Source organism: Cryptomeria japonica, chromosome 4 (assembly GCF_030272615.1).
Source record: "Cryptomeria japonica chromosome 4, Sugi_1.0, whole genome shotgun sequence".
NCBI classification, from domain to species: Eukaryota; Viridiplantae; Streptophyta; class Pinopsida; order Cupressales; family Cupressaceae; genus Cryptomeria; species Cryptomeria japonica.
Window position 1 is genome coordinate 518,779,884 of NC_081408.1, and position 20,331 is coordinate 518,800,214.

At 36.4% G+C, this 20,331-nt stretch overlaps 1 protein-coding gene across 3 annotated transcripts in view; it reads left to right on the forward strand.

Annotated features, from left to right (window-relative positions):
* LOC131031242 (uncharacterized) overlaps positions 1–9,763 on the forward strand; it is an 81,926-nt gene extending 72,163 nt beyond the window's left edge. Inside the window, exon 2 of one of the 3 annotated variants that reach the window (XM_059219928.1) lies at positions 9,501–9,763. In XM_059219928.1, the coding sequence (XP_059075911.1) occupies positions 9,501–9,549 (49 nt within the window). In that variant the 3' untranslated portion in view covers positions 9,550–9,763. Of the gene's footprint in view, positions 1–7,863; positions 8,554–9,500 lie in introns of those variants that run through there. The other 2 variants (XM_059219926.1, XM_059219927.1) reach the window with 2 other exon arrangements.
* The last annotated feature ends 10,568 nt before the right edge of the window (positions 9,764–20,331 follow it).

Sequence of the window (20,331 nt, forward strand, 5' to 3'; positions counted from 1 at the left end):
TCTTGCTTGAATAATAGAGCCAACATGAAATAAAATTGCAATATAGAAAAGAATTAACACTGAAAGAAGAATTAGATATCTGATTTAATGACAGCATTTATCTAAATCAAATATGGAGACATTAGAAGCCAGAATTGGCCTACCAAGGGTCCAAGCTCAACCGATGGGGCCTCCATATTGCACTGAAATCAAAGAATGGCTGATGAAGGGTCCCTCTCAAGGCAATTAGGGTTCCAAACAGCTTAAATATGCTAACAAAGAATTACTGAAACAATTTGGGAGAAGATCTTGTACTACCAAGCAATCTTTTGAACTTTGCTAGGTAAAAACCCTCACTTCCAAAGCGATTTCCCACATAAATAATCGATTTGCTCTCACTGTTGAAATAATTACCAAGGAGTTGGTTGGAATGCTGTTGCTGGTCCCCAACAATGAGTTCTGAGCAAAATTCAAGTTCCGAAAGCCCTGAAATTATTTTCTTGTGCTTCCCAGGCAAGAAGAATGGTACGGCTGGCCTTAGAAAGCTGGATCTGCAAATTTGGTATGAGAACTCACTGGATATTCCCTGTTAACTGCTCAGATCTTATATTACAGACCTGACTATGCTGCGAAGAATGAAATCTTGGAGGAAATCGAACCCCAAAGTCCAAATTAACCTCTAATGGTACTGCCATAGTGAAGAGAGGAGTGTGGGATTCCGTCCACACCACCTAAATCTGAAGGAGTCACATCCTCCAAAGGCTGCTCAGGCTAATTCGTGCTGCTGCAGACCTCCACAATCCAAAGGATGCATAAAAATCATAAAACTCAAGCCAAAGAATGAATCGCCTCTTCTCAAAAAATGGCTTCATAAACTCATCGAACCTCCACAAGGCATCTCCAAAGATGCTAAAGAATCTTATTCTCCCTCCATTTGAGCGCTCAACCTCAAGGGTGGCTTCAACATGAAATTTGACCACCTTTTAAGTTATTAAATTGCCTAGGGAAGAGGGTCATGTAACTTTTTAAATAAAGTTACTTATTGAATTAATTAGCAACTTATAAGCTACTTTTATTAACCTTTTTCTATATTTAGAAAAAGTAACTTTATAACATAAAATTATAAAGTTATATTATTATAAGTTCACCAAAGCAAAATATGTCTAAACAAATGACCCCTTTGGCTAAACAATCATCCCCTTACACTGTGAACTTGCCTGTGGGGATGGATGTCAGGCAAATTCAAACATCAATATAGCCACTAGAGAAATGGGGACATGACACACTCCTTCACTCACTCTCTTCCTCCTCTTCAACCTAGCTATTGAAAGGAGATTGTGAGTAAAAATGGGGAATTTGGTTTGGCTTTGGGCTGTGGGATTGAGACAAACATAAGAATTTGTTTTTCACTTTTTGGGCTGTCCCAGCACTAAAGACCTCTATGCGTCCCTAGGACGGTCGGGGAATGCCTAGCCATCCTTGGGACATCCCATTGGCTGTGGTAGTTCTGCAAGGGGACGTCCCCTCCCATCCATGGCTGGGGATGGGTTCCTGTGGTTCATGGTAAATTTCCATTCCTTTTATGTAGAAAGCAAATTTCTAGATTGGCTCATTTCAGTGGGTATCAAAGCTGCTTTTTCCGCCAGTTTATGGGTGTGTGTGATGCAGAGTCATGCAGAAAAGTGACCGTGAAATCAAGCATTTGTGAAGGGAAAAGAGGAAAGAAGCAGCTATGGGTGAAAGAAAATGTATCAAATGAGTGTGGTGGGGGTCTGCTGCCCCCAGCAAGGTCGAGGAGCAATGGCATTTCCCCTTATGGGTTATGGGGGTAGTGCCCCTATAGCAATCCATGTTGTAGTATAGGGTGGGGTTGAGGGGTAGAACCCTTGCCACCAAGCCCAAACGACAGCTTTCAAAGAAACATTGACCATCATGGTGCATGCCATTTTCATAATTTTTCATAAAGCAAAAAAACCATGTTTTTTGAGTGTGATTGCAACTGTTGCATTTCTTAAAAAATCCTGAAGCTTCATCAAGAACATCATTTTATCTATTGCAATCATTGTATTCTATGATACCTATTAATTACCACATATTTTGAGCTATTTTGTCAAACAGTTCATTTGCCTTGTGTATGCTTTTATATTTTGCATGCATATCTACCAGGCCATTTCCAACTACAATATCTGATTAAAAAAACCCTTCTCATTATGGTTTGATAGATGACCATACCATGATCCAAGGCTCTTATGTTGTCACAGGGTGATGTATGCTAGCAAAAGTGAACCAATTGGTTTAGACACTTGTTCGTTGCATTTAATAAAACAGTGTGTCAATCCTCGTGAGGAATACCTATGTTTTCTATTAGCTGCAAATAAGACATTTCATTCTGTAAGTTGCAAATACACCTAGAAACAGCAAGGATGAATTAAATACATGAAAATTCCACAATCCATAATGATAGCTTGCAGATTTCTGGCTTAAACTGTTTGAGCATTTTTTCTCATCGATGTTTCAGATCGCACTACATGATCCATCATCAATATGAAAAGCAAGAGAAGATAATCATGGATCATGTACTGTGATCTGAAATGTTGAGGAGAAAAAATAGTCATGGTTTAGGCCAAAAATATGCAGGTTAGCAAGGATGAATGATGAATTAAATGCCAATTTAGAAAAGCAAACAAAATCACAAAAAAGCGATAGATTCATTGTGGCAGGAGTGGACGGAGGTGAAATTTGGGATGGGTTTGCTCAGGTTCATCCTGGACAAACCTACAGAGCATTTGTAGAACCCTGCCCAAATCCCCTGCCGAACCGAATCCAGATCTGTATTTGAGCTGGATCGGACCTGAACCTGTAGGTCCATCTTAATTACATAGAAAGAAAAGTGAAAGTAAACAATAGTGTACACTGAATTTTGAAATATAGATTTTTCTCATTTATTTGGAGATCACTGATCACAAATAATTGTACTGTAAATGTCTTTAACAGCATTAAATTTTAATGAAATGTTTTGTTTTGGATTTTCTAATGCTTTGATTCCAAGCCTTTTAGAATCTTCTATGTAAAGGGTTTCAGGGCCCCTTCAAAACCTGTTTTTGCCTTAATCCAAAACATTAAATTTTAATAAATAACTCTGCCAGAATGAAAAATGAACCCTGAAAGCAATAAAATGCAGCTAAGATATATATGACTTGTTAACTCTACCATTCTCCTTAAGTATCATGTCGAAGAGGACAACTTAATACACAAAATGGTAACTGGAGTTGACAATAGCAGTCTTCTTAACCTCTCCTTCAAATACCTCTTAAGTTTGCAGCAGTGCCAACAATCATGCCTGGCATTTCAGAACAGTAATGTCTGGTCTTAAGAACATTGCATATTAATCATTTTGATCAGCAATATTTCCTATAATGTTGACAGCAGTATTGATGCTCATATTAATTGATTGTAGTACTAATAGGGATGCTATTGAACACCATATGGATCAAGAATGTACAGGCCACAATAATGACAGAATGATACTAATTACTAATTAGCAATCTTAATCATAAGAAGATTGCTAATCACAAAAGGATAGTAATGTCAAAAAAACATTAACGACGACAACAATCTCAACTGGTACAACATTATTAACAGCTAATCTATAACAATGAAAATTCCCAATCAAATTACCTCAATAATACAACTATTCTACAAATGAAATAACAACAACAATATCTAATGGTAAGTAGAAATGACAGCAAGTCAACAAAAGCTCTAACATATGTGATGCAATGATAATGACAAGTCAAAGGATAGCATCATTCGGCAGTTTTGTCTAGTAATGACTATGCTCATGAATCATAAATAATGACAGTAGTGTTTGAAGTTATCAAAGACAACAATGATAATCACCAACCGCAATAATGACAGTCATGTTCCCTGTAAGGTTTTCAAACCCAATTATACCGAGCCTCTTCACAACTGTAGATTACTATGTTCCATTTTTTAATAACAAAATAATTGCCATTGTCCCATGGCAACAGATCTAACTACTATTCAATAATGGCAGCTGGAATTATTAACAGCTTGTAATGTCCCCGATATAATTAAATAATAAATTTAATTACTTTATTGTAAGGCCCCAAACTTAATAATAAATATTTCGGGCCCTTTTATTTAATTAGATTAGGTAAGTCTTAGTTGGATGCGTCGGCCCATTTGTAACCCTTCGGGAAGTTTCCCGGAGCCCATATATATGGCCGAGTTAGTCTTTGTCATAGGTATGTATGCGATTTGGTATTTTCTCTTGTTTGTGTGAATTCCAGTTGGAGTTCTGTTACTCGCCATTTCAGAGGTGAAAGACCCTCCCTACTTGGTATTCGCAGTTTCAGTGGGATTCAACCCTCACCCTACTCTGCTTTGTGTACTTGTTCTGGACCTTCTGGAAACTCATCATTGTTGAATCAAATAGCTTCATTTCTGGTATACATGCTTAATTAAGGATTCTTATCATTTGGAGGTCAATACTTGATATGCGCATAGAAGATCAACCCTTGAACCACCGAAGGTAGTCCATTGAACCACCGTACCACAGGTTAGACCCCTCCCTCTAGGTCCACAGTACGGCTACTCCCTCTGCACAACACCGTACGACTTCTCCCCGTACGGTCATTGCATCCCCACACCACCGTACGACCCCTTCGCTGTACAGTCACTCCATCCCCATACCACAGCACACCCCTTCACCGTACGGCCTGCCTTCTTCCCACTGTACGGCTTGCTTGGCTCCACCGTACGACCCACCACACACCACCGTACGTCCTGTTTCGCCCACTGCACGGACCCTCACTCCACCGTACGGTCTTCACCCTGTACGGCCCCCTCTTCCTACCACCGTATGGTCTATCCACTGTGCAACCGTCCTCTACCAATTCAACAGTCTTTGCTAGTTCATCGTACCATCAGGGAACATTACAGTGGTATCAGAGCTAGTGATTCCGCTAGCTTGTCGAGAGAATCATGACATCGAATGAAGGATTGATAGATGCGTTAAAGGAGTTAAGAAGTCATCAAGAGCTTTGTCAGATCCTCGCTAGAAGGCTTGCCATATGTTCTCTATCCCAGATTTCGGCTGATTGGAAGGAACATCTGTTGGTTGAATACTCCAAGAATACATTCGCGTGCGAGCTGATGGATGGTCAAGTGCAGGATGACAGATACAAGGTGGCTGACGACATCATTTACTACAAGGACAAAATCTATCTGGTGCCCGAGTCTAAGATAAAGGAGACGATTCTGAAGGAAATGCACGATTCTCCCTTGGCCGGACACCTGGGATACTTGAAAACCTACAGACAGGATTGGGAGAGTTTTTCCTGGAAGGGACTTGAGAACGACGTTTTACAGTACGTGCGGGAATGCTCCACCTATCAGCAAAACAAATCTGAGCACACCTTACCCGCTGGACTGCTGCAACCATTGCCAATCCCTGACCAGAAATGGGATAGCATCTCGATGGATTTCATTTCCGGAATTCCCCTAGTGCAAAGAAAGGATTGCATCTCAGATCGTTTGACCAAGTATGCCCATTTATTTTCCATCTCCATCGGATACCAGGCAACTCAAGTGGCCAAGTGGTTCTTCCGTGAGGTATTCTGTCTGCACAGTATTCCACAGAACATAGTGAGTGACAGGGATTCTGGAACACCACAGTGGTATGAAAAACATGCGACAGACATGAGCATTACTTTTCAGGAGGAGTGACATCTACATGAGAAGAACCTATTGCAGATGAGTTTCAAGATTCCAGACCATCATGGGAAAATGACTAATTGGCAAGATGACATGATAGCTTGGGATTCGAGCATCGATGTGTTTGATGATTGGCTTCAAAGGGATCTTGGCAATTCTAGGCATGGCAGCAATTATATCAGAGTGGAGCGGCTGAAGCTGGAGGGATATTTACTCTTCTCGCTTACTTCGATGTACGTGCACATGGTCATGTTGCGGCATGGAGATTTCAGATACGAATATTGGTGTTCGCGCTCGGTTTGGGACCCTGGACCTCTGCAGTGGGCAAACCGTTTGATGATGGATTGCTTGAGGGCAAGCAATTTCTAGGTGGCAAGGATTTGTAATGTCCCCGATATAATTAAATAATAAATTTAATTACTTTATTGTAAGGCCCCAAACTTAATAATAAATATTTCGGGCCCTTTTATTTAACTAGATTAGGTAAGTCTTAGTTGGATGCGTCGGCCCATTTGTAACCCTTCGGGAAGTTTCCCGGAGCCCATATATATGGCCGAGTTAGTCTTTGTCATAGGTATGTATGCGATTTGGTATTTTCTCTTGTTTGTGTGAATTCCAGTTGGAGTTCTGTTACTCGCCATTTCGGAGGTGAAAGACCCTCCCTACTTGGTATTTGCAGTTTCAGTGGGATTCAACCCTCACCCTACTCTGCTTTGTGTACTTGTTCTGGACCTTCTGGAAACTCATCATTGTTGAATCAAATAGCTTCATTTCTGGTATACATGCTTAATTAAGGATTCTTATCATTTGGAGGTCAATACTTGATATGCACGCATAAGATCAACCCTTGAACCACCGAAGGTAGTCCATTGAACCACCATACCACAGGTTAGACCCCTCCCTCTAGGTCCACAGTACGGCTACTCCCTCTGCACAACACTGTACGACTTCTCCCCGTACGGTCATTGCATCCCCACACCACCGTACGACCCCTTCACCGTACGGTCACTCCATCCCCATACCACAGCACACCCCTTCACCCTACGGCCTGCCTTCTTCCCACCATACGGCTTGCTTGGCTCCACCGTACAACCTGCCACACACCACCGTACGGCCTGTTTCGCCCACCGCACGGACCCTCACTCCACCGTACGGTCTTCACCCTATACGGCCCCCTCTTCCTACCACCGTACGGTCTATCCACTGTGCAACCGTCCTCTACCAATTCAACAGTCTTTGCCAGTTCACCGTACCGTCAGGGAACATTACACCGAGCATCTTCACAACTGTAGATGACTATGTTCAATTTTTTAATAACAACAATAATTGTCATTGTCCCATGGCAACAGATCTAACTGCTATTCAATAATTGCAGCTGGAATTATTAACAGCTACTTACATCAGTTAAGGTATCTAACCTGTTTATAAAAGTTTTAGTGTAGACTCCATAGAGTGATAAAAAACTGCAGGTCTGATGCTTATATATAAAAAAAACTAATTTATTTTGATATTACCAATGATATATTGCCAATAATTTTGTGATATTTTTGGTCAAAGTCGTTTTGAAAAAAGTTGTGATATTTTCAAGATGTCAGAACCCCTGCTGAGAAAAGATATCTCATTTTAAAGATATCTGCTTCTAATAGTATGGACATTTAAGGGTCAAAGGGATCTAATGCAAAGAGACAGAACTATACAGAAATGTGTGCATCATTTATTAGTCTTGTAATTACATTTTATAGTTTAGTTGGAAAGGTAATTGTCAAATTTCTTGTATTTATATGCCTTAAGTTTTTAGGACCTTGGGTAATTGGGCAGTTAAGCCTTAAATCTTTGTATAACTTGGGTAATGGAGGAGAAGTGTTTGTGAATGGCATAAATCATTTGTTAGATATTGATACAGTTATTTGATAATCATGGGATCGTTCTGATAACTTGGCATGAACCTGTAGCTTTAAATGATTGAATTGTGAGAAAAGGGTCCTTCCTCATATAAAGAAATGTGAATGAATTCAGTTTTATAGATACCATGTGCTTCATCCTTGGGCTTGTATAACTGTTTTTTGTTATCCTTAAAGGTGTAATTAGATAAAGAAATGCGTTGGTGTATCTTAACAACCTTAGATTGTTTGATTGGATTTGCAGCAGACAGAATAAACCAGTTACATGTGGAAAACCAGTGCTGAAAGCAGCTGTACCTTCTCTGTGCACAGTTCACTTCCAGAAGGCCCAGAAACATGTTGCTTATTCTTTACAAAGGGCAGGGCTTAATACTTCTTCCAAATCTGCCCCAAAATTTCATCATATTATTTCAGAATATGTAAATTATATTCAGAGTAAAAGAAAGGACGCTTGGATTGCAGGACCTGTTCACAATGCAGATACGAAGGATTCAACAATTTGAATGCAATAAAAGATCCTGGCAAGCATTAGAGCTCGTGTTTTTGTCTCCTTTTTACTTGAAAGATTGAGCAGTTTGATTCCAAAATTTTTAGCTTGAGTGCAAATAATCAATCTAGGAGTTGTACAGAGTAACTAACATATGATGGAGCTTTGGAAGCTATCATTTTGGACATCCATGTAAGCATTTCAGAAAAACAGATCATGTTTACAAGATGTTAATTACACTTCTTTGAAGAATATGAACATTGGAGATTTCAGCTTCCCAAATGCTCTGATGTAATTCCAGAGGATTCAACTTATCAGTTACCCTAATAAGGATTGTATTCTATGCAGTATGTCTGCAAATTATCTTTTGAAGTAGGTTCTTTACCAAATACCGTATTTTTGTAATGTATCATTTATCTTGTTGATTGTTTATTTGGTGTTTGTGAAGTTGTGATATGATGCAAATAATCCATCAGTTGTGTTTAATTCAACTTTTAAATGCTAATTTTGGTACAACTTGATTGTTTGTCCTATACCTGCATCTAAATACCCTGCCTCCTTAATCTCAATTCCTACTGTTGTGATACCGAGATTTGCTTATCCTGGCATGATGCAAGCAGTGGCCAAATGGTTGATCAAGGACCCAAAAGATGCTTTAGCTCTGGACGGATATTTTGAGCTTAACAGACATTAGAGATGACAATGAACTTAACAGATATTATTATTATATAACTTTTTTCATCTCATTTATCCATAAAAAGAATTAGGGAATCTATCCTTAGCATTTGCCACCCGATTTGAAAGTTGGCTAACCAAGTGCTGGCATATTCTTATAGTGTAGAAGCCCAACAAAATTTGACCATCGTAGCATCTGCAATGAAAGGGACAGCCCACTTTCAAATTTCTTTGCCTGGTGGTACACTAAAATATGCACGTAATATTTTCCAGATTTCCAGTACATGACATTGGTTGGAGGAAGACCTACTGTGGTAATGTTCCTTTGGATAGCCAAAGCTGGCTATGGTGAAGGGGGGAATTTTGATTATAGGGTGTGGTAGTGCTTATTACAGGTTAAATCACGTTTCCAAGAGGACAAAAGATACATTCAAGTTTCCTAGTTCTATAGCTTCATTGTGTCAGCTTTATATTTCTTTGAAAACAATTGCTTGTTGGAGAGTTGTTCCATTGCAAATACTTCTCTCAGATGGACTAGGTTGTCACTAATTTGTATTACAAATAATTTGGGTCAAAAATTGGTGCTTTCTCCAAGTCAATTTATTAGCTTCATCAAAGCTTGAATTTGGTTTTATGTTTACTATATGATACCGTCCCGAGTGTTGTGTATCGTACTTATCTGCAATCATGTTGATTCTTATTGGGCATTATACTTGCAGATTCTACCTATTCTTGAGTTACAAGGGAGATTACTACAGAGTGGACTGATAAGTGAGACTTCCACGGGCTACCGATGAAGTATAAACAGTTTGCTGTATCCTTTGGGTTGGTTGAACCACCTTTTTATTTCCAAATTGGGGCTACAGCTTTGCTCAGTCGTGACTAAGGACATACATAAAGCTACTGAACCTCTTAATCATCTTTGGTAGATAGAATTTCCACAAGGATAAAGCTTTTATAAACAGTTTTTGGCATCCTGGCTTGCTGTGTGGAATGCAATTGATATTTTTCTGAGCAATATCTTTCAGTTCTCATATTCTGAGTCCATCTTAAAATATTCCTTGCTTTATGTCCCCACAGTTTCTGGACAAATAACAAGTGTTCTATTTAACTTAGTCCATCTTAAAATATTCCTTGCTTTATGTCCCCACAGTTTCTGGACAAATAACAAGTGTTCTATTTAACTTAGTCCATCTTAAAATATTCCTTGCTTTATGTCCCCACAGTTTCTGGACAAATAACGAGTGTTCTATTTAACTTTGTGATTACTTTATTTTTTCTTGATAATCTCAAAACAATTCTCATTGCTCCTGGCAAACCTTTTCATATATTTGAGGGCCTGTAAACATTTGCCAAGATCTGAAGACCAATCAAAAGTCATCTTAAGTATTTTTTTTAAAAATAAGGGGATCCATTCGACGATTTGTAGAGCTCACTCATGACCACCTCATCGGCCTTCAAATTTGGGCGAAATTGGAATGTTAGCTTTTGAAGAAATAGATAATTGCATGTAAGGGTTTGTGAAGTTGTGGGTGCTATCATTAATCAATGATCTCTCATATTGGACGATACTTATCGAGAATCCCAACATAAATGGATCTAATGGCCTCTTTCGCCCTAACCATGCCCTCATAAATGTAGCTCATTGTAAGCTTCTCCCCATCAACCTGTAGAGAACAATTAAAGGCTCTCTGACTTGTAACATTGTAAAATATTAAATAAGTGAATAAAAATAAACAAATGAAATGGGAGTACGAACATAAATATAATGAAAATTTATCTCTACAATCGTTTTGGTTTGTTGCTAGAAATTGTGTTCGTCAAATATCCAATCAACCCTTAAACTATTACATTGGTCTTTGCATGTGATGATGTAGACCACTCCTTACTAACAAACATGCATCCCAAAATAACTTTTCTTTGAAACACGAATTGCAACGTGATAAAACTTGGTTGCAAAGCGTATTATTTTAGGATGGTTAACTCTGTTTTTGTTTGTGAATTTTTTCATTAGGCTGAGGATCCATTTATTATTGTGTGTATTTACACATTTTTTTAGCATACCCTACACATTTTTTGATCTATGGAATCTTGCCAAGGTCCTCCACTATGAAGTCAAGGCTAAGTTAAAAGTTCTAGTACAATCTTAGTTTGGTTTGTGGATCTAGCCAAAAAAGATTTTGGGTTAGATTTGTTTGTACAAAAAATATGTAAAAATTGAAGACAACAAAAAGTGTAATGCTAAATATGTGTTCAAACATAAAACAAATAGTCTAAACATGCATTATACTTTTCACATATCCCATGGATTGAGCTTGAAGTGGTGCACCCTAAGCCACTTGATTTGCTTTTGATAGATAGATATGTCGATTACTCTCTTTGTTGCACAAGAAGTCAAATTGGTAGCATAAGGTTAGCATAAATTGTTGGTTATAAAATGAAGGAGACTCCAATTTATAGATTTTTGGATTTGAATTGGACAGTTAGGATTTAAAGTTGGAGGGCTAGGATTGAACGTGAGGAGATGAGGTGGCTTGGTTCATAGTCTTGTGACAAGTGTCATAAGGTGGAGGATTTTGGGAAGAACACTTGTCATGGGGAAGAGAGCAAGGTGTGCATGTGTGAGCACATCTTGGGAAGAACAAGAGAGTAACAAGTGGAGGTAAAAGTGACAAAATAGAAGAGGTGTAGGAAGAGGGAAATGACAAAGGGGTGAAAAGGGAAATGTAGGGTGGCTTCATGGGGAAGAGTATTCTCACACATGTGTGAGCACCTTTAGTCAAAGGATGAAGTGAAGACTTGAAAATGACTTGTGCATGCAAGTCATTTAAGAGGGGTGTCACATGTGGACCTAGGGGTAGGTGAGGTGAATTAAAAGTATAGAAAAATGATAATGAGGATTAAGCTTTGGTTAATTAGATTGATGAGGGGGATTAGTGGGAGGATTTGTAGGAATCTAGGATGATAGTCAATTACTTAACTAATGTGGTCTAGAAGAATTAATTAATGAATGGGCTAAGGTGTAGTTCAAGTTATTAAAATAAATCAAATTTTGATAAAAAAAAAGGAATAGAATTAATAAATGGACGGGGACATAATTAATTAAATCAAATTTAATTAATTTTTTGAAAAGGCTAAAGAGGCTAATATAATTAACAAAAATTAATTATGTTACAAGGGGAGTTAATTAAATCAAATTTAATTAATTTTTAGGCGTCTACAAAAATCATAAATATATATCCATTTGTAGCCTAAAAGTAGGAATTATGTTTAGAATACTACAATGTAATTTAATCAACAATATCACCATAAACTCTAATGTTACTTAAAACATAAATGATAAATATTATAAAATATCCATCATTCAAACTTCAAATGCAATATTAAAATAATAATATCAAGTTCAACAATCTATTTTCAACATCATGTGGATTTTTCAAATCATCATTATTATCATCATTGATGTTAGATGGTATTGAAACATGTGAAGAACTACAAGCAATGCCATTGCCATTCACACTAATATTTGCTTTTAGGGTCCACAAGTGCAACAAGTTGGAAAGTGGAAGTACCCGAGTTAGTTGGCTCTAGTTTCATATACCAATACTTTGTGGGCCTTTAGAGGCAATCCTTTTAGTGGGGTCAAGGGGTAGCACCCCTCATACGGATTTGGGGGTAGCACCCCTATCAAGGTCAAGGGATAATACCACTCATGGGGGTTCGGGGGTAATGCCCATTGTGGAGTCAAGAGGTGATGCCCCTCATGGGGTCTGGAGCAAAGCCCTTGTCACCAAGCCCTTCAAAACCACGTAGACCTTCATGGTGCACATTGTCATAAAAATTTAAAAGACAATCAAAGGAGGATTTTTTTTTAATAATTAAAAACAAAGAAAATGAATGAATTTGCCTAGGATCCCCTAGATCCTTCTTGGGCTTGCTTGGGTTTGCTTGGGTTTGTCTTAGACTAACCCAACCCCATTTTGTCGTAACCCATCTATATTTGCAAGAGAATTGGATTGGATTATGGATTTAGTTTGAACTAAACTTGAATTTGGTTGATTTGCAAGTAGAATCAATAACATAGGGTCAAGACAATAAGCAACATAAGGAGTCCAGAATAAGGATGGGTGTATATCCATGAGAATTCTAACTACAACAACATAACTTGTTGCATAATTTGTAACTATTTGCATTATATTCCCCTTAACCACCTTGTTCAATATTCCTTGTAAACCTTTATAAAAGAATTCAATGGACTTAAGGAATATTGTGCCATTTGAAAAAAAAACAGTGATTCAATAAATTAGAAATTAAAAAGGTTGTCATTAAATTAATCGGTTTCAAATAGTACAATTATTTGAGGAAGAAACAAGAAAATTCAACAATGTTCCATTTTGGTTCTATCGATCCAACCATCAATCATAATTGTGCAACTCGTTTTCCATGTCGTTATGCTTGTCAATTCTAGCTTTGACATCAATAATCTTTTGACTCAAATTAGAGCATTTGTTCTCCTCATCGTAAGGGGCTTTGAACTTACATTACAAACAATAATCACATCTATCATGTTTTGCCAATAAAGAGACTTAAAACAAATAAAATAAATAAATAATATTAAATATCTAAATATCTCTAAATACAAAAAAAATGAATGATGCAATAGAACCAAAAGTCTCCATTTGCACTTCTTGTAGCATCATGCTTATCCTTGTTTGAATCTAGACTCACAAGTGAAGGTTGGACATCTAGAGTAGCACATGGAACCAATTGTGAATACAAATTAGATAAAGATCTACAAATTCTAGGCCCGATATTAGCACTACCACTACCACTGCCACTACTCATAGATTCAAGGAATGGAGAAATGGAAGAAGTCTCTACACCAATAGTAATTGTTGTTTCCTATGATTGTAATATAATTCATTTCTAATTCCTTGTGAAATGTTGTGTGGTTTCATGAATTTGCATTTCTTGACCTATGTGAAAATGTGTTTTTGTAGATCATGATTATTTGTCTACTGTAATATTTTCCATGGGTAAATTTTGGTATTGTGAGTTATGTGTTAATTAGTGAAACTCTTACAGTAAGAGCAAGTGTTTATAAAAGAATGTAAGCAAATATGCATAGTTGTATACATTAATATATATGCATCTATATATGTATGTATTGTACAAACTCATACTTGTGTGGTTTTTGCATATTGATAAGTACACACACACACATATGCATACAAATATATGTCTAATTAAAGACACGTAGAGATTGATATAAATGTAAATATGACTATATTTTACGTGTGTATGTGTGAATCTATTCTTAGCTAAATGCAACTTGAACTTGGACCATAGTTGAGTAACAACTCAAACTTGGATATTTAATAGCCTATATCAAGAATTGATTACCAAGTACTTTGGATGCCATCAATTCAAATAGTGAGTAATATGAAGAGAAGTGGGTCTTTACTGCTTGCAAAGTGGAGAGAAATGAAGGTAGAGGAAGTTGGAATTGAAGAAGATGAATGGAAATGTGGATAAAATGATGGAGAATGAGAAAAATTTTAATGAAAAAAGGGCAAACAAAGGGGACATGACAAAAGGGGAGAAAGAGGAATTGAGGAGTGATCTTTTTGCATTCTCAAGGCTCTACAATTCATGGTATGTAAACCCTACTGTTCTATTTTGTGTTCAAAGAGATTATGACTTTATGTGAAGGTTTCATATGTGATTAGATTAAATGTTACTATTGTATTCATTGACGATATATTAAAATGTAGGGGTTTATTATTGTCAGAGTTGTGTTTGATTGATTGGAGATAAAACCATCAAATAATTATCATTAATTCTATGTATTACTAGATGAAGGGTTCTCATTCAGGAGCTCGTATCTTAGAACTATACTATTTCTCTGTTTTGAACAAAAACCATATTGTTTATTAAAAAGACTTAGATGACAACAAGGTTTTGGTTTAATTCCATGAAGTGAAATATTTTTTATAGAATATTGTTATATTCTTTTGTGGTGATATTGGTAGTTCGAATAGGTTTTCAGTAAGGCTAGAAGCTAATGGGTTTGACCCATAAATTATTGTTATGCCAAATTTATTGTTGTGAACTAAAGACCTTACAATCACTTGCATGGTTTCTTAGCTTTTGTTTGGACATCTCAAGTTTACAACTTTTAGCTTAGTCTATTGTTGTTGGGTAATTAAGCATAAGGTAAATTGTGTTAGCGTCGACAGTTAACCCATCGGTTATCGGCAGTTGGTACCGGGTAACTGACTAGACTCCTTTTGTGCCTTTGTGTTAGGTGCTCCTGCACCATACTCTCAACTTTGAAATGTTTCCAAGTCCTTAGGAAACATGGATGAAAATAACCTACATACTGGCTACTCCTCAAGATGCTGCTCCAAACATAAGTCCACCCTCAATGCTGTACCAAACTCACCAACTACTTTGCCTCACCCATGAGTCCTTTCCTTGCCTCTCTCCCTAGGTCTTTTGGCAACCCACTGGACCTCTTTCTCAAGCCTCTTGGACCATCTCCTATGGCCCCATGACAGACCTTCATGTCTGCCTACTTGCAGCCAGTGGATATACATCTGCAACCACAACCATTAGTAAACCAAAATACCAATCACTTTCTCAGCCCAGACCTTTTCCTGAGCTCTGATACCAATTTGATGCAGAGCATAGTGAAATCCAACCAAGAACCTCAAATCATTTGTGAAGCTCAATCATCAACACAAATCTTCCAACATATTAGAGGCATTCTCATATATTTCCCAACAAAATCATCAATCAAATAACCATTATCAAATCTTCTCCATAGATATCAATCCATCATTATTGTAGATCCATATATTATGCATTAAATATGAATCATTTAAACCCTTCATCTATTGATTTCTTGCAAATGAAAACCAAGAATTTTCCCAAACTATGAAATTTACTCTATTCTGGTCATGAAATTACAGTCACGAACAATCATTAATAACTCTTAAAATATTATTCACCAGAACAATCTCTCCGGTTAGATTTTAGAAATGATAGTTATAAAACTTTCCTCCAAATTATAGAAAGATCCAACGGTCAAATCCTAAAAAAAGGTCTTCAATGTTCTTTCAAGCCATTCTCTATGTTGAAGAATCGCATCCCTCCTCTCAAAGATAAGAGAGATGTCTTTCTTGATTCCGATGTCTACAAGATTCTTTGCTCTTGTGGCATGCCTTATATAGGTGAGACTAGACATTCATTTTGCACTATAATCAAAGAACATAGCACAAATATCAAGCATGAGAAGACCCTCAAGTCAACCCTTGCAGACCACTCCCTCTCTACCAACCACCATATTTGTCTTGAGAGCACCCAAACCTTGTTCAAAGAAGACAACTTCTTCAAAAGAAAGCTCAAGGAAGCTATTGAGATCTACAATCACCCTTCCAACCTTAACCGAGACGACAGTTGGAGTCTCACTGTATCCTCGCAACCCTTATTATCCAAGCTCTATTAGTCTTCTTGCTCTTTCTTATCCTTGTTCTTTCCTCCTTGCCCCTCTTTGTCTCCTAGCTTGCCAATATCATTCTCTTATATTTTTAGTCCCTCAGCTCCCCTGCACACACATGCACACAAATTTATTTGTCTTTATCTAATTTTTTCTTTTATGTTTGTTTGGTTTTTAGTTAGTTAGTTTGTATTCTTTCATTTCTTTGCATGTGTGTGTGTGTGTGCGTGCGCGTGTGTATTTACATACATACCTATTCATACACACATAAATATTTGCATACATACATACATTGATATTTATGTGTATGGGTGTTTGGTTTTTGTCGTATACATACATACATACACACACACATGCACACACGCACACGCACACACACACACACACACACACACATAATACTATTTTTTTTGTCATTTATTTTTTATGTTCCTTTTTTATTTTTAGCTAATTAATTCATTATTTAATTAATTTATTTTTTAAGTTAGATTTCTTATATATTTTTCTTGATTATTTTTTGACTTTTTTTTTGTTTTGTTGTTTATTGTTCTTGGTTTTTTATTTTTTGTTCTTTCTATTGGTGTCTTTTTATCATTTTTGTTTATTCTCTTTGTGTTCTCTTTCTTTTTGGTTCCTTCCCTTTGAACCTTTGACCATATTGATCTCTTGATTTTTGTGCCTCATTTCTCTCTCTCATCCCCTCCTTTTATTGTGCTTGGTCTACAACTGAATATCTTATTTGATTCCTTTGGCTCTCATTATCCTGATGATGGATCACAGAGTGTGATCTAAAATGTTGATACAAAAATCTTATACACAATTGAAGCCAAAAACTAATTTCACTCTAATCATTAAAGAGTTTAATTATCAAGTGTTGTGTTCAGATCTTGAGCTCGAAAGTTGATGTAAACTAAAAATTATCACTTGTTAGTCTTTATTTTATTTTACAACAGAAGAATTTTGACAATATATATATGTATATGTGTGTATATATGGCATACATGTATATACTGTAAAGGGGAAAATTTGATTTGGAAATTTGCAACATAGAAGGGAGAAATCACCAAATCAATTTTGCTTAAAAACCTTTACATTCAAAAGAGGGAAGGGAATCCACTAGATTCAGTCACAAATCAGATTAAGGACTGAATATCAAATGGATTGATTAATTTTTGTTGGTTTTTTTCCTCTCTTTTGTAAGTTGAAATGCTGAATTAAGGTAAAGTGTTGAAAAATGAGGGCAAAACTAGGAAAACAGTGAGCTACATATGCGGGATTTTCGTGTGCACCTGGATCTGAGTAGTATAAGCTGAGTCAGATTTCATCCTCAAAAAAGATCCTAAAAAGTCAAGACCATGGCGCATCACAACAGTCCTCCGAACTTTTTGCACGTTGAAGGGGATGATTCGTCTTTGTGATTGAAGCCTATTCTAAGGAGTACAACTTTGTACCTGTTTCCTACACACAAAAAGAAGGGAAAAAGGGTTGGGAATAGGGGCTTGCCTTAGGTCAAACCCTTGTTTTGTAATTAACCATGAAATTGAAATAGAGATAATTGAAATGACTGTAAGGAAAGGATCTCCTTTTGAAGGCGATGCTGAATTATGACTGAAAAATTGAATGATGATACCTCCTTGTGAATTTTTTCTTGTGTCCACATGGAATTAGGGTTTCATGAAATATGATGTAGATCTCCACTTCAATGCTTGAATATTGACTTTATTGTTGCTCCAAGGCTTGAAGGAAGACTTAAAATGCTCAATTGCTCTTGAATTATTGAATGCTTGATCACATGTGTGTGCTCTTTCTAATTGATGGATGCTTGTGGATTACTTCAAATGAGAGGGGAAATCCTCTTTATATACTTGCCCATCAGGAAAATAAATTGATTTTTTGACATGAACAGACACAGAGAGGGAGATCCCACTCAAATTTAAAGTGTTGCATTGGGTTTTGAAGGGCCCCAAATTAGGGTGGACCATGTCATGGCACCATGGTCTTGCCCTATTTTGGGGTAGTCTTAAGGTGCTTGATGAGGTGGATTTTGAGTTTTATGGCATTTGTGATGTGTATGAGCATAATCAGGTCTTCAATCAAGCCAAGGGGTGCAAACACTAAGGTGAAGACCCAAATACGGTCAAAATTACAAAGGGGTGCAATTTTAGGACGCTACATATACATACATACATACATACATACATACATACATGCATACATACATACATGCATGCATGCATGCATATGTACGTACGCATGCATGCATGTATGTATGTACATAAAAACAATATATGTGTGTAAATCTATATTATACATGTGATTGTATCACACCAATTGATCGTGTATAAAGAAGTAATACTACATATGCTAGAAGTACACATTTCCCACATGTTTATTTAGACAAAAATAACAATGATGATCAGTACTAAAATAGTTGAATAATATGTTCCTATCAATTTGGAAAAGAAGGTAAGATCGATTATCTTAATTGTGTTTCAACATCTCTAAAATATATACAAAATAGGACTGTTATTTGTTAAATGTGACTAAAAAACATGATTGTGGGATCATTTTCTATATCTAGTTTGGGATAGAAGTGTATCTAAACATATGACCACGTAAGTTTACATATTTTATATTATTAAATATGTGGTCAAAGTAATGCAAAATCATTGATTTCATTATTGATTCACCATGTCTAAAGTTGCAAACTAACCATATATGTCATGCATAGCTAGAAGGTATCTAGAAGATATATGGTAGGTTATTTGCATTAATACACAACACTAGTTCTCAAATGACTTGGTGACATTAGAATTTTCTTGGATTTGACGGTCTTGTGAAGGGTAAGGTCACTTCTAGTCAGAAGGTATGTGAGGGACCACTATTCTATGGTTGAAGGAAAAGAACTTGGGTGATATTGCCCCTCTTGTGATTGATTGCTAAAGACTTGGACTATTAGAGACAACTTTCATGATTCCTCTTGTTATTATAATATGGTTGTGTTATCTTCATCCAAATGAGATGAGCCATGTAATTATGTTTATGTACTATGAAAATGACTGATGAAAACATGACTATTATACTATGAAATATTGTTCATTTAATCTTATGTACCATGATGAGGAAAGATGATCAATGCAATTATTTGTTCTAGTTTATTTCATTTTGCCTTGGAAATGGAAATTGTGCAATTTACTTATATATATAAATATAAATATATAGTGTTAGAATGGTTGGAACTAGTATGGATTCATTACACATGATTTAAAAATTAAAGTCTATGAGCTTATCATGCAAACTTGTCTATGAGATAACTTCTTGTGTGCATTGAACGTAGAAATGGACGAGTCAAAGGCTTGGAGAAAAAAAAGAAAACCAAAGAAACCAAAGAGAACTAAAATTGAAACCAAGAATGAGAAAGTTGTGATTACTCAAGAAAAGCATGGCTCTCTAAATCCAAATTTTTTTGTTGATGCTCCCGAGTGTATCAAGCAAGAGAATAAAAAACAAGTTGAACAACCAAAAAACACTCTAGTTACTCTAGCTATATCTAAGAAACCTTTGATCATTCACGACTAGCCCATCGGGTGTGATTACAACACACCAAAGATGATTAAAGAGGATATTTAGGAGTATCTGCAAGGTCATCTACCCTCTGAGTATTTTTCTCAAATTTTGAATGAGAGGAGAAACTTGAAGAAATGCTTCTCTCAAATAGTGATATGTAATATCATGATAAACCTATATGAATAAGGATGTATAATCCATTATTATAGGTAAAGATCTTATTTTTGTGTTGAAACATTATATTTTATGTAATTATGAATCTCTTACAATATAAGAATTTAAACCAAAGTAATTGTATGTAATTCAAATTAAACCATCAATTTTAAAATATCTTGATATAAAAAAACTAATTTTAACTAGTATTACCTACTAAGGGGGAAAATGGTTTGAACAAGGGCAAATCTTGGTGGAAGTTATGATGGTTCAAGTCAATAACAAGAAAACCCAATGGAAAAACTAGATCAAATCTTATCCATTTTGGA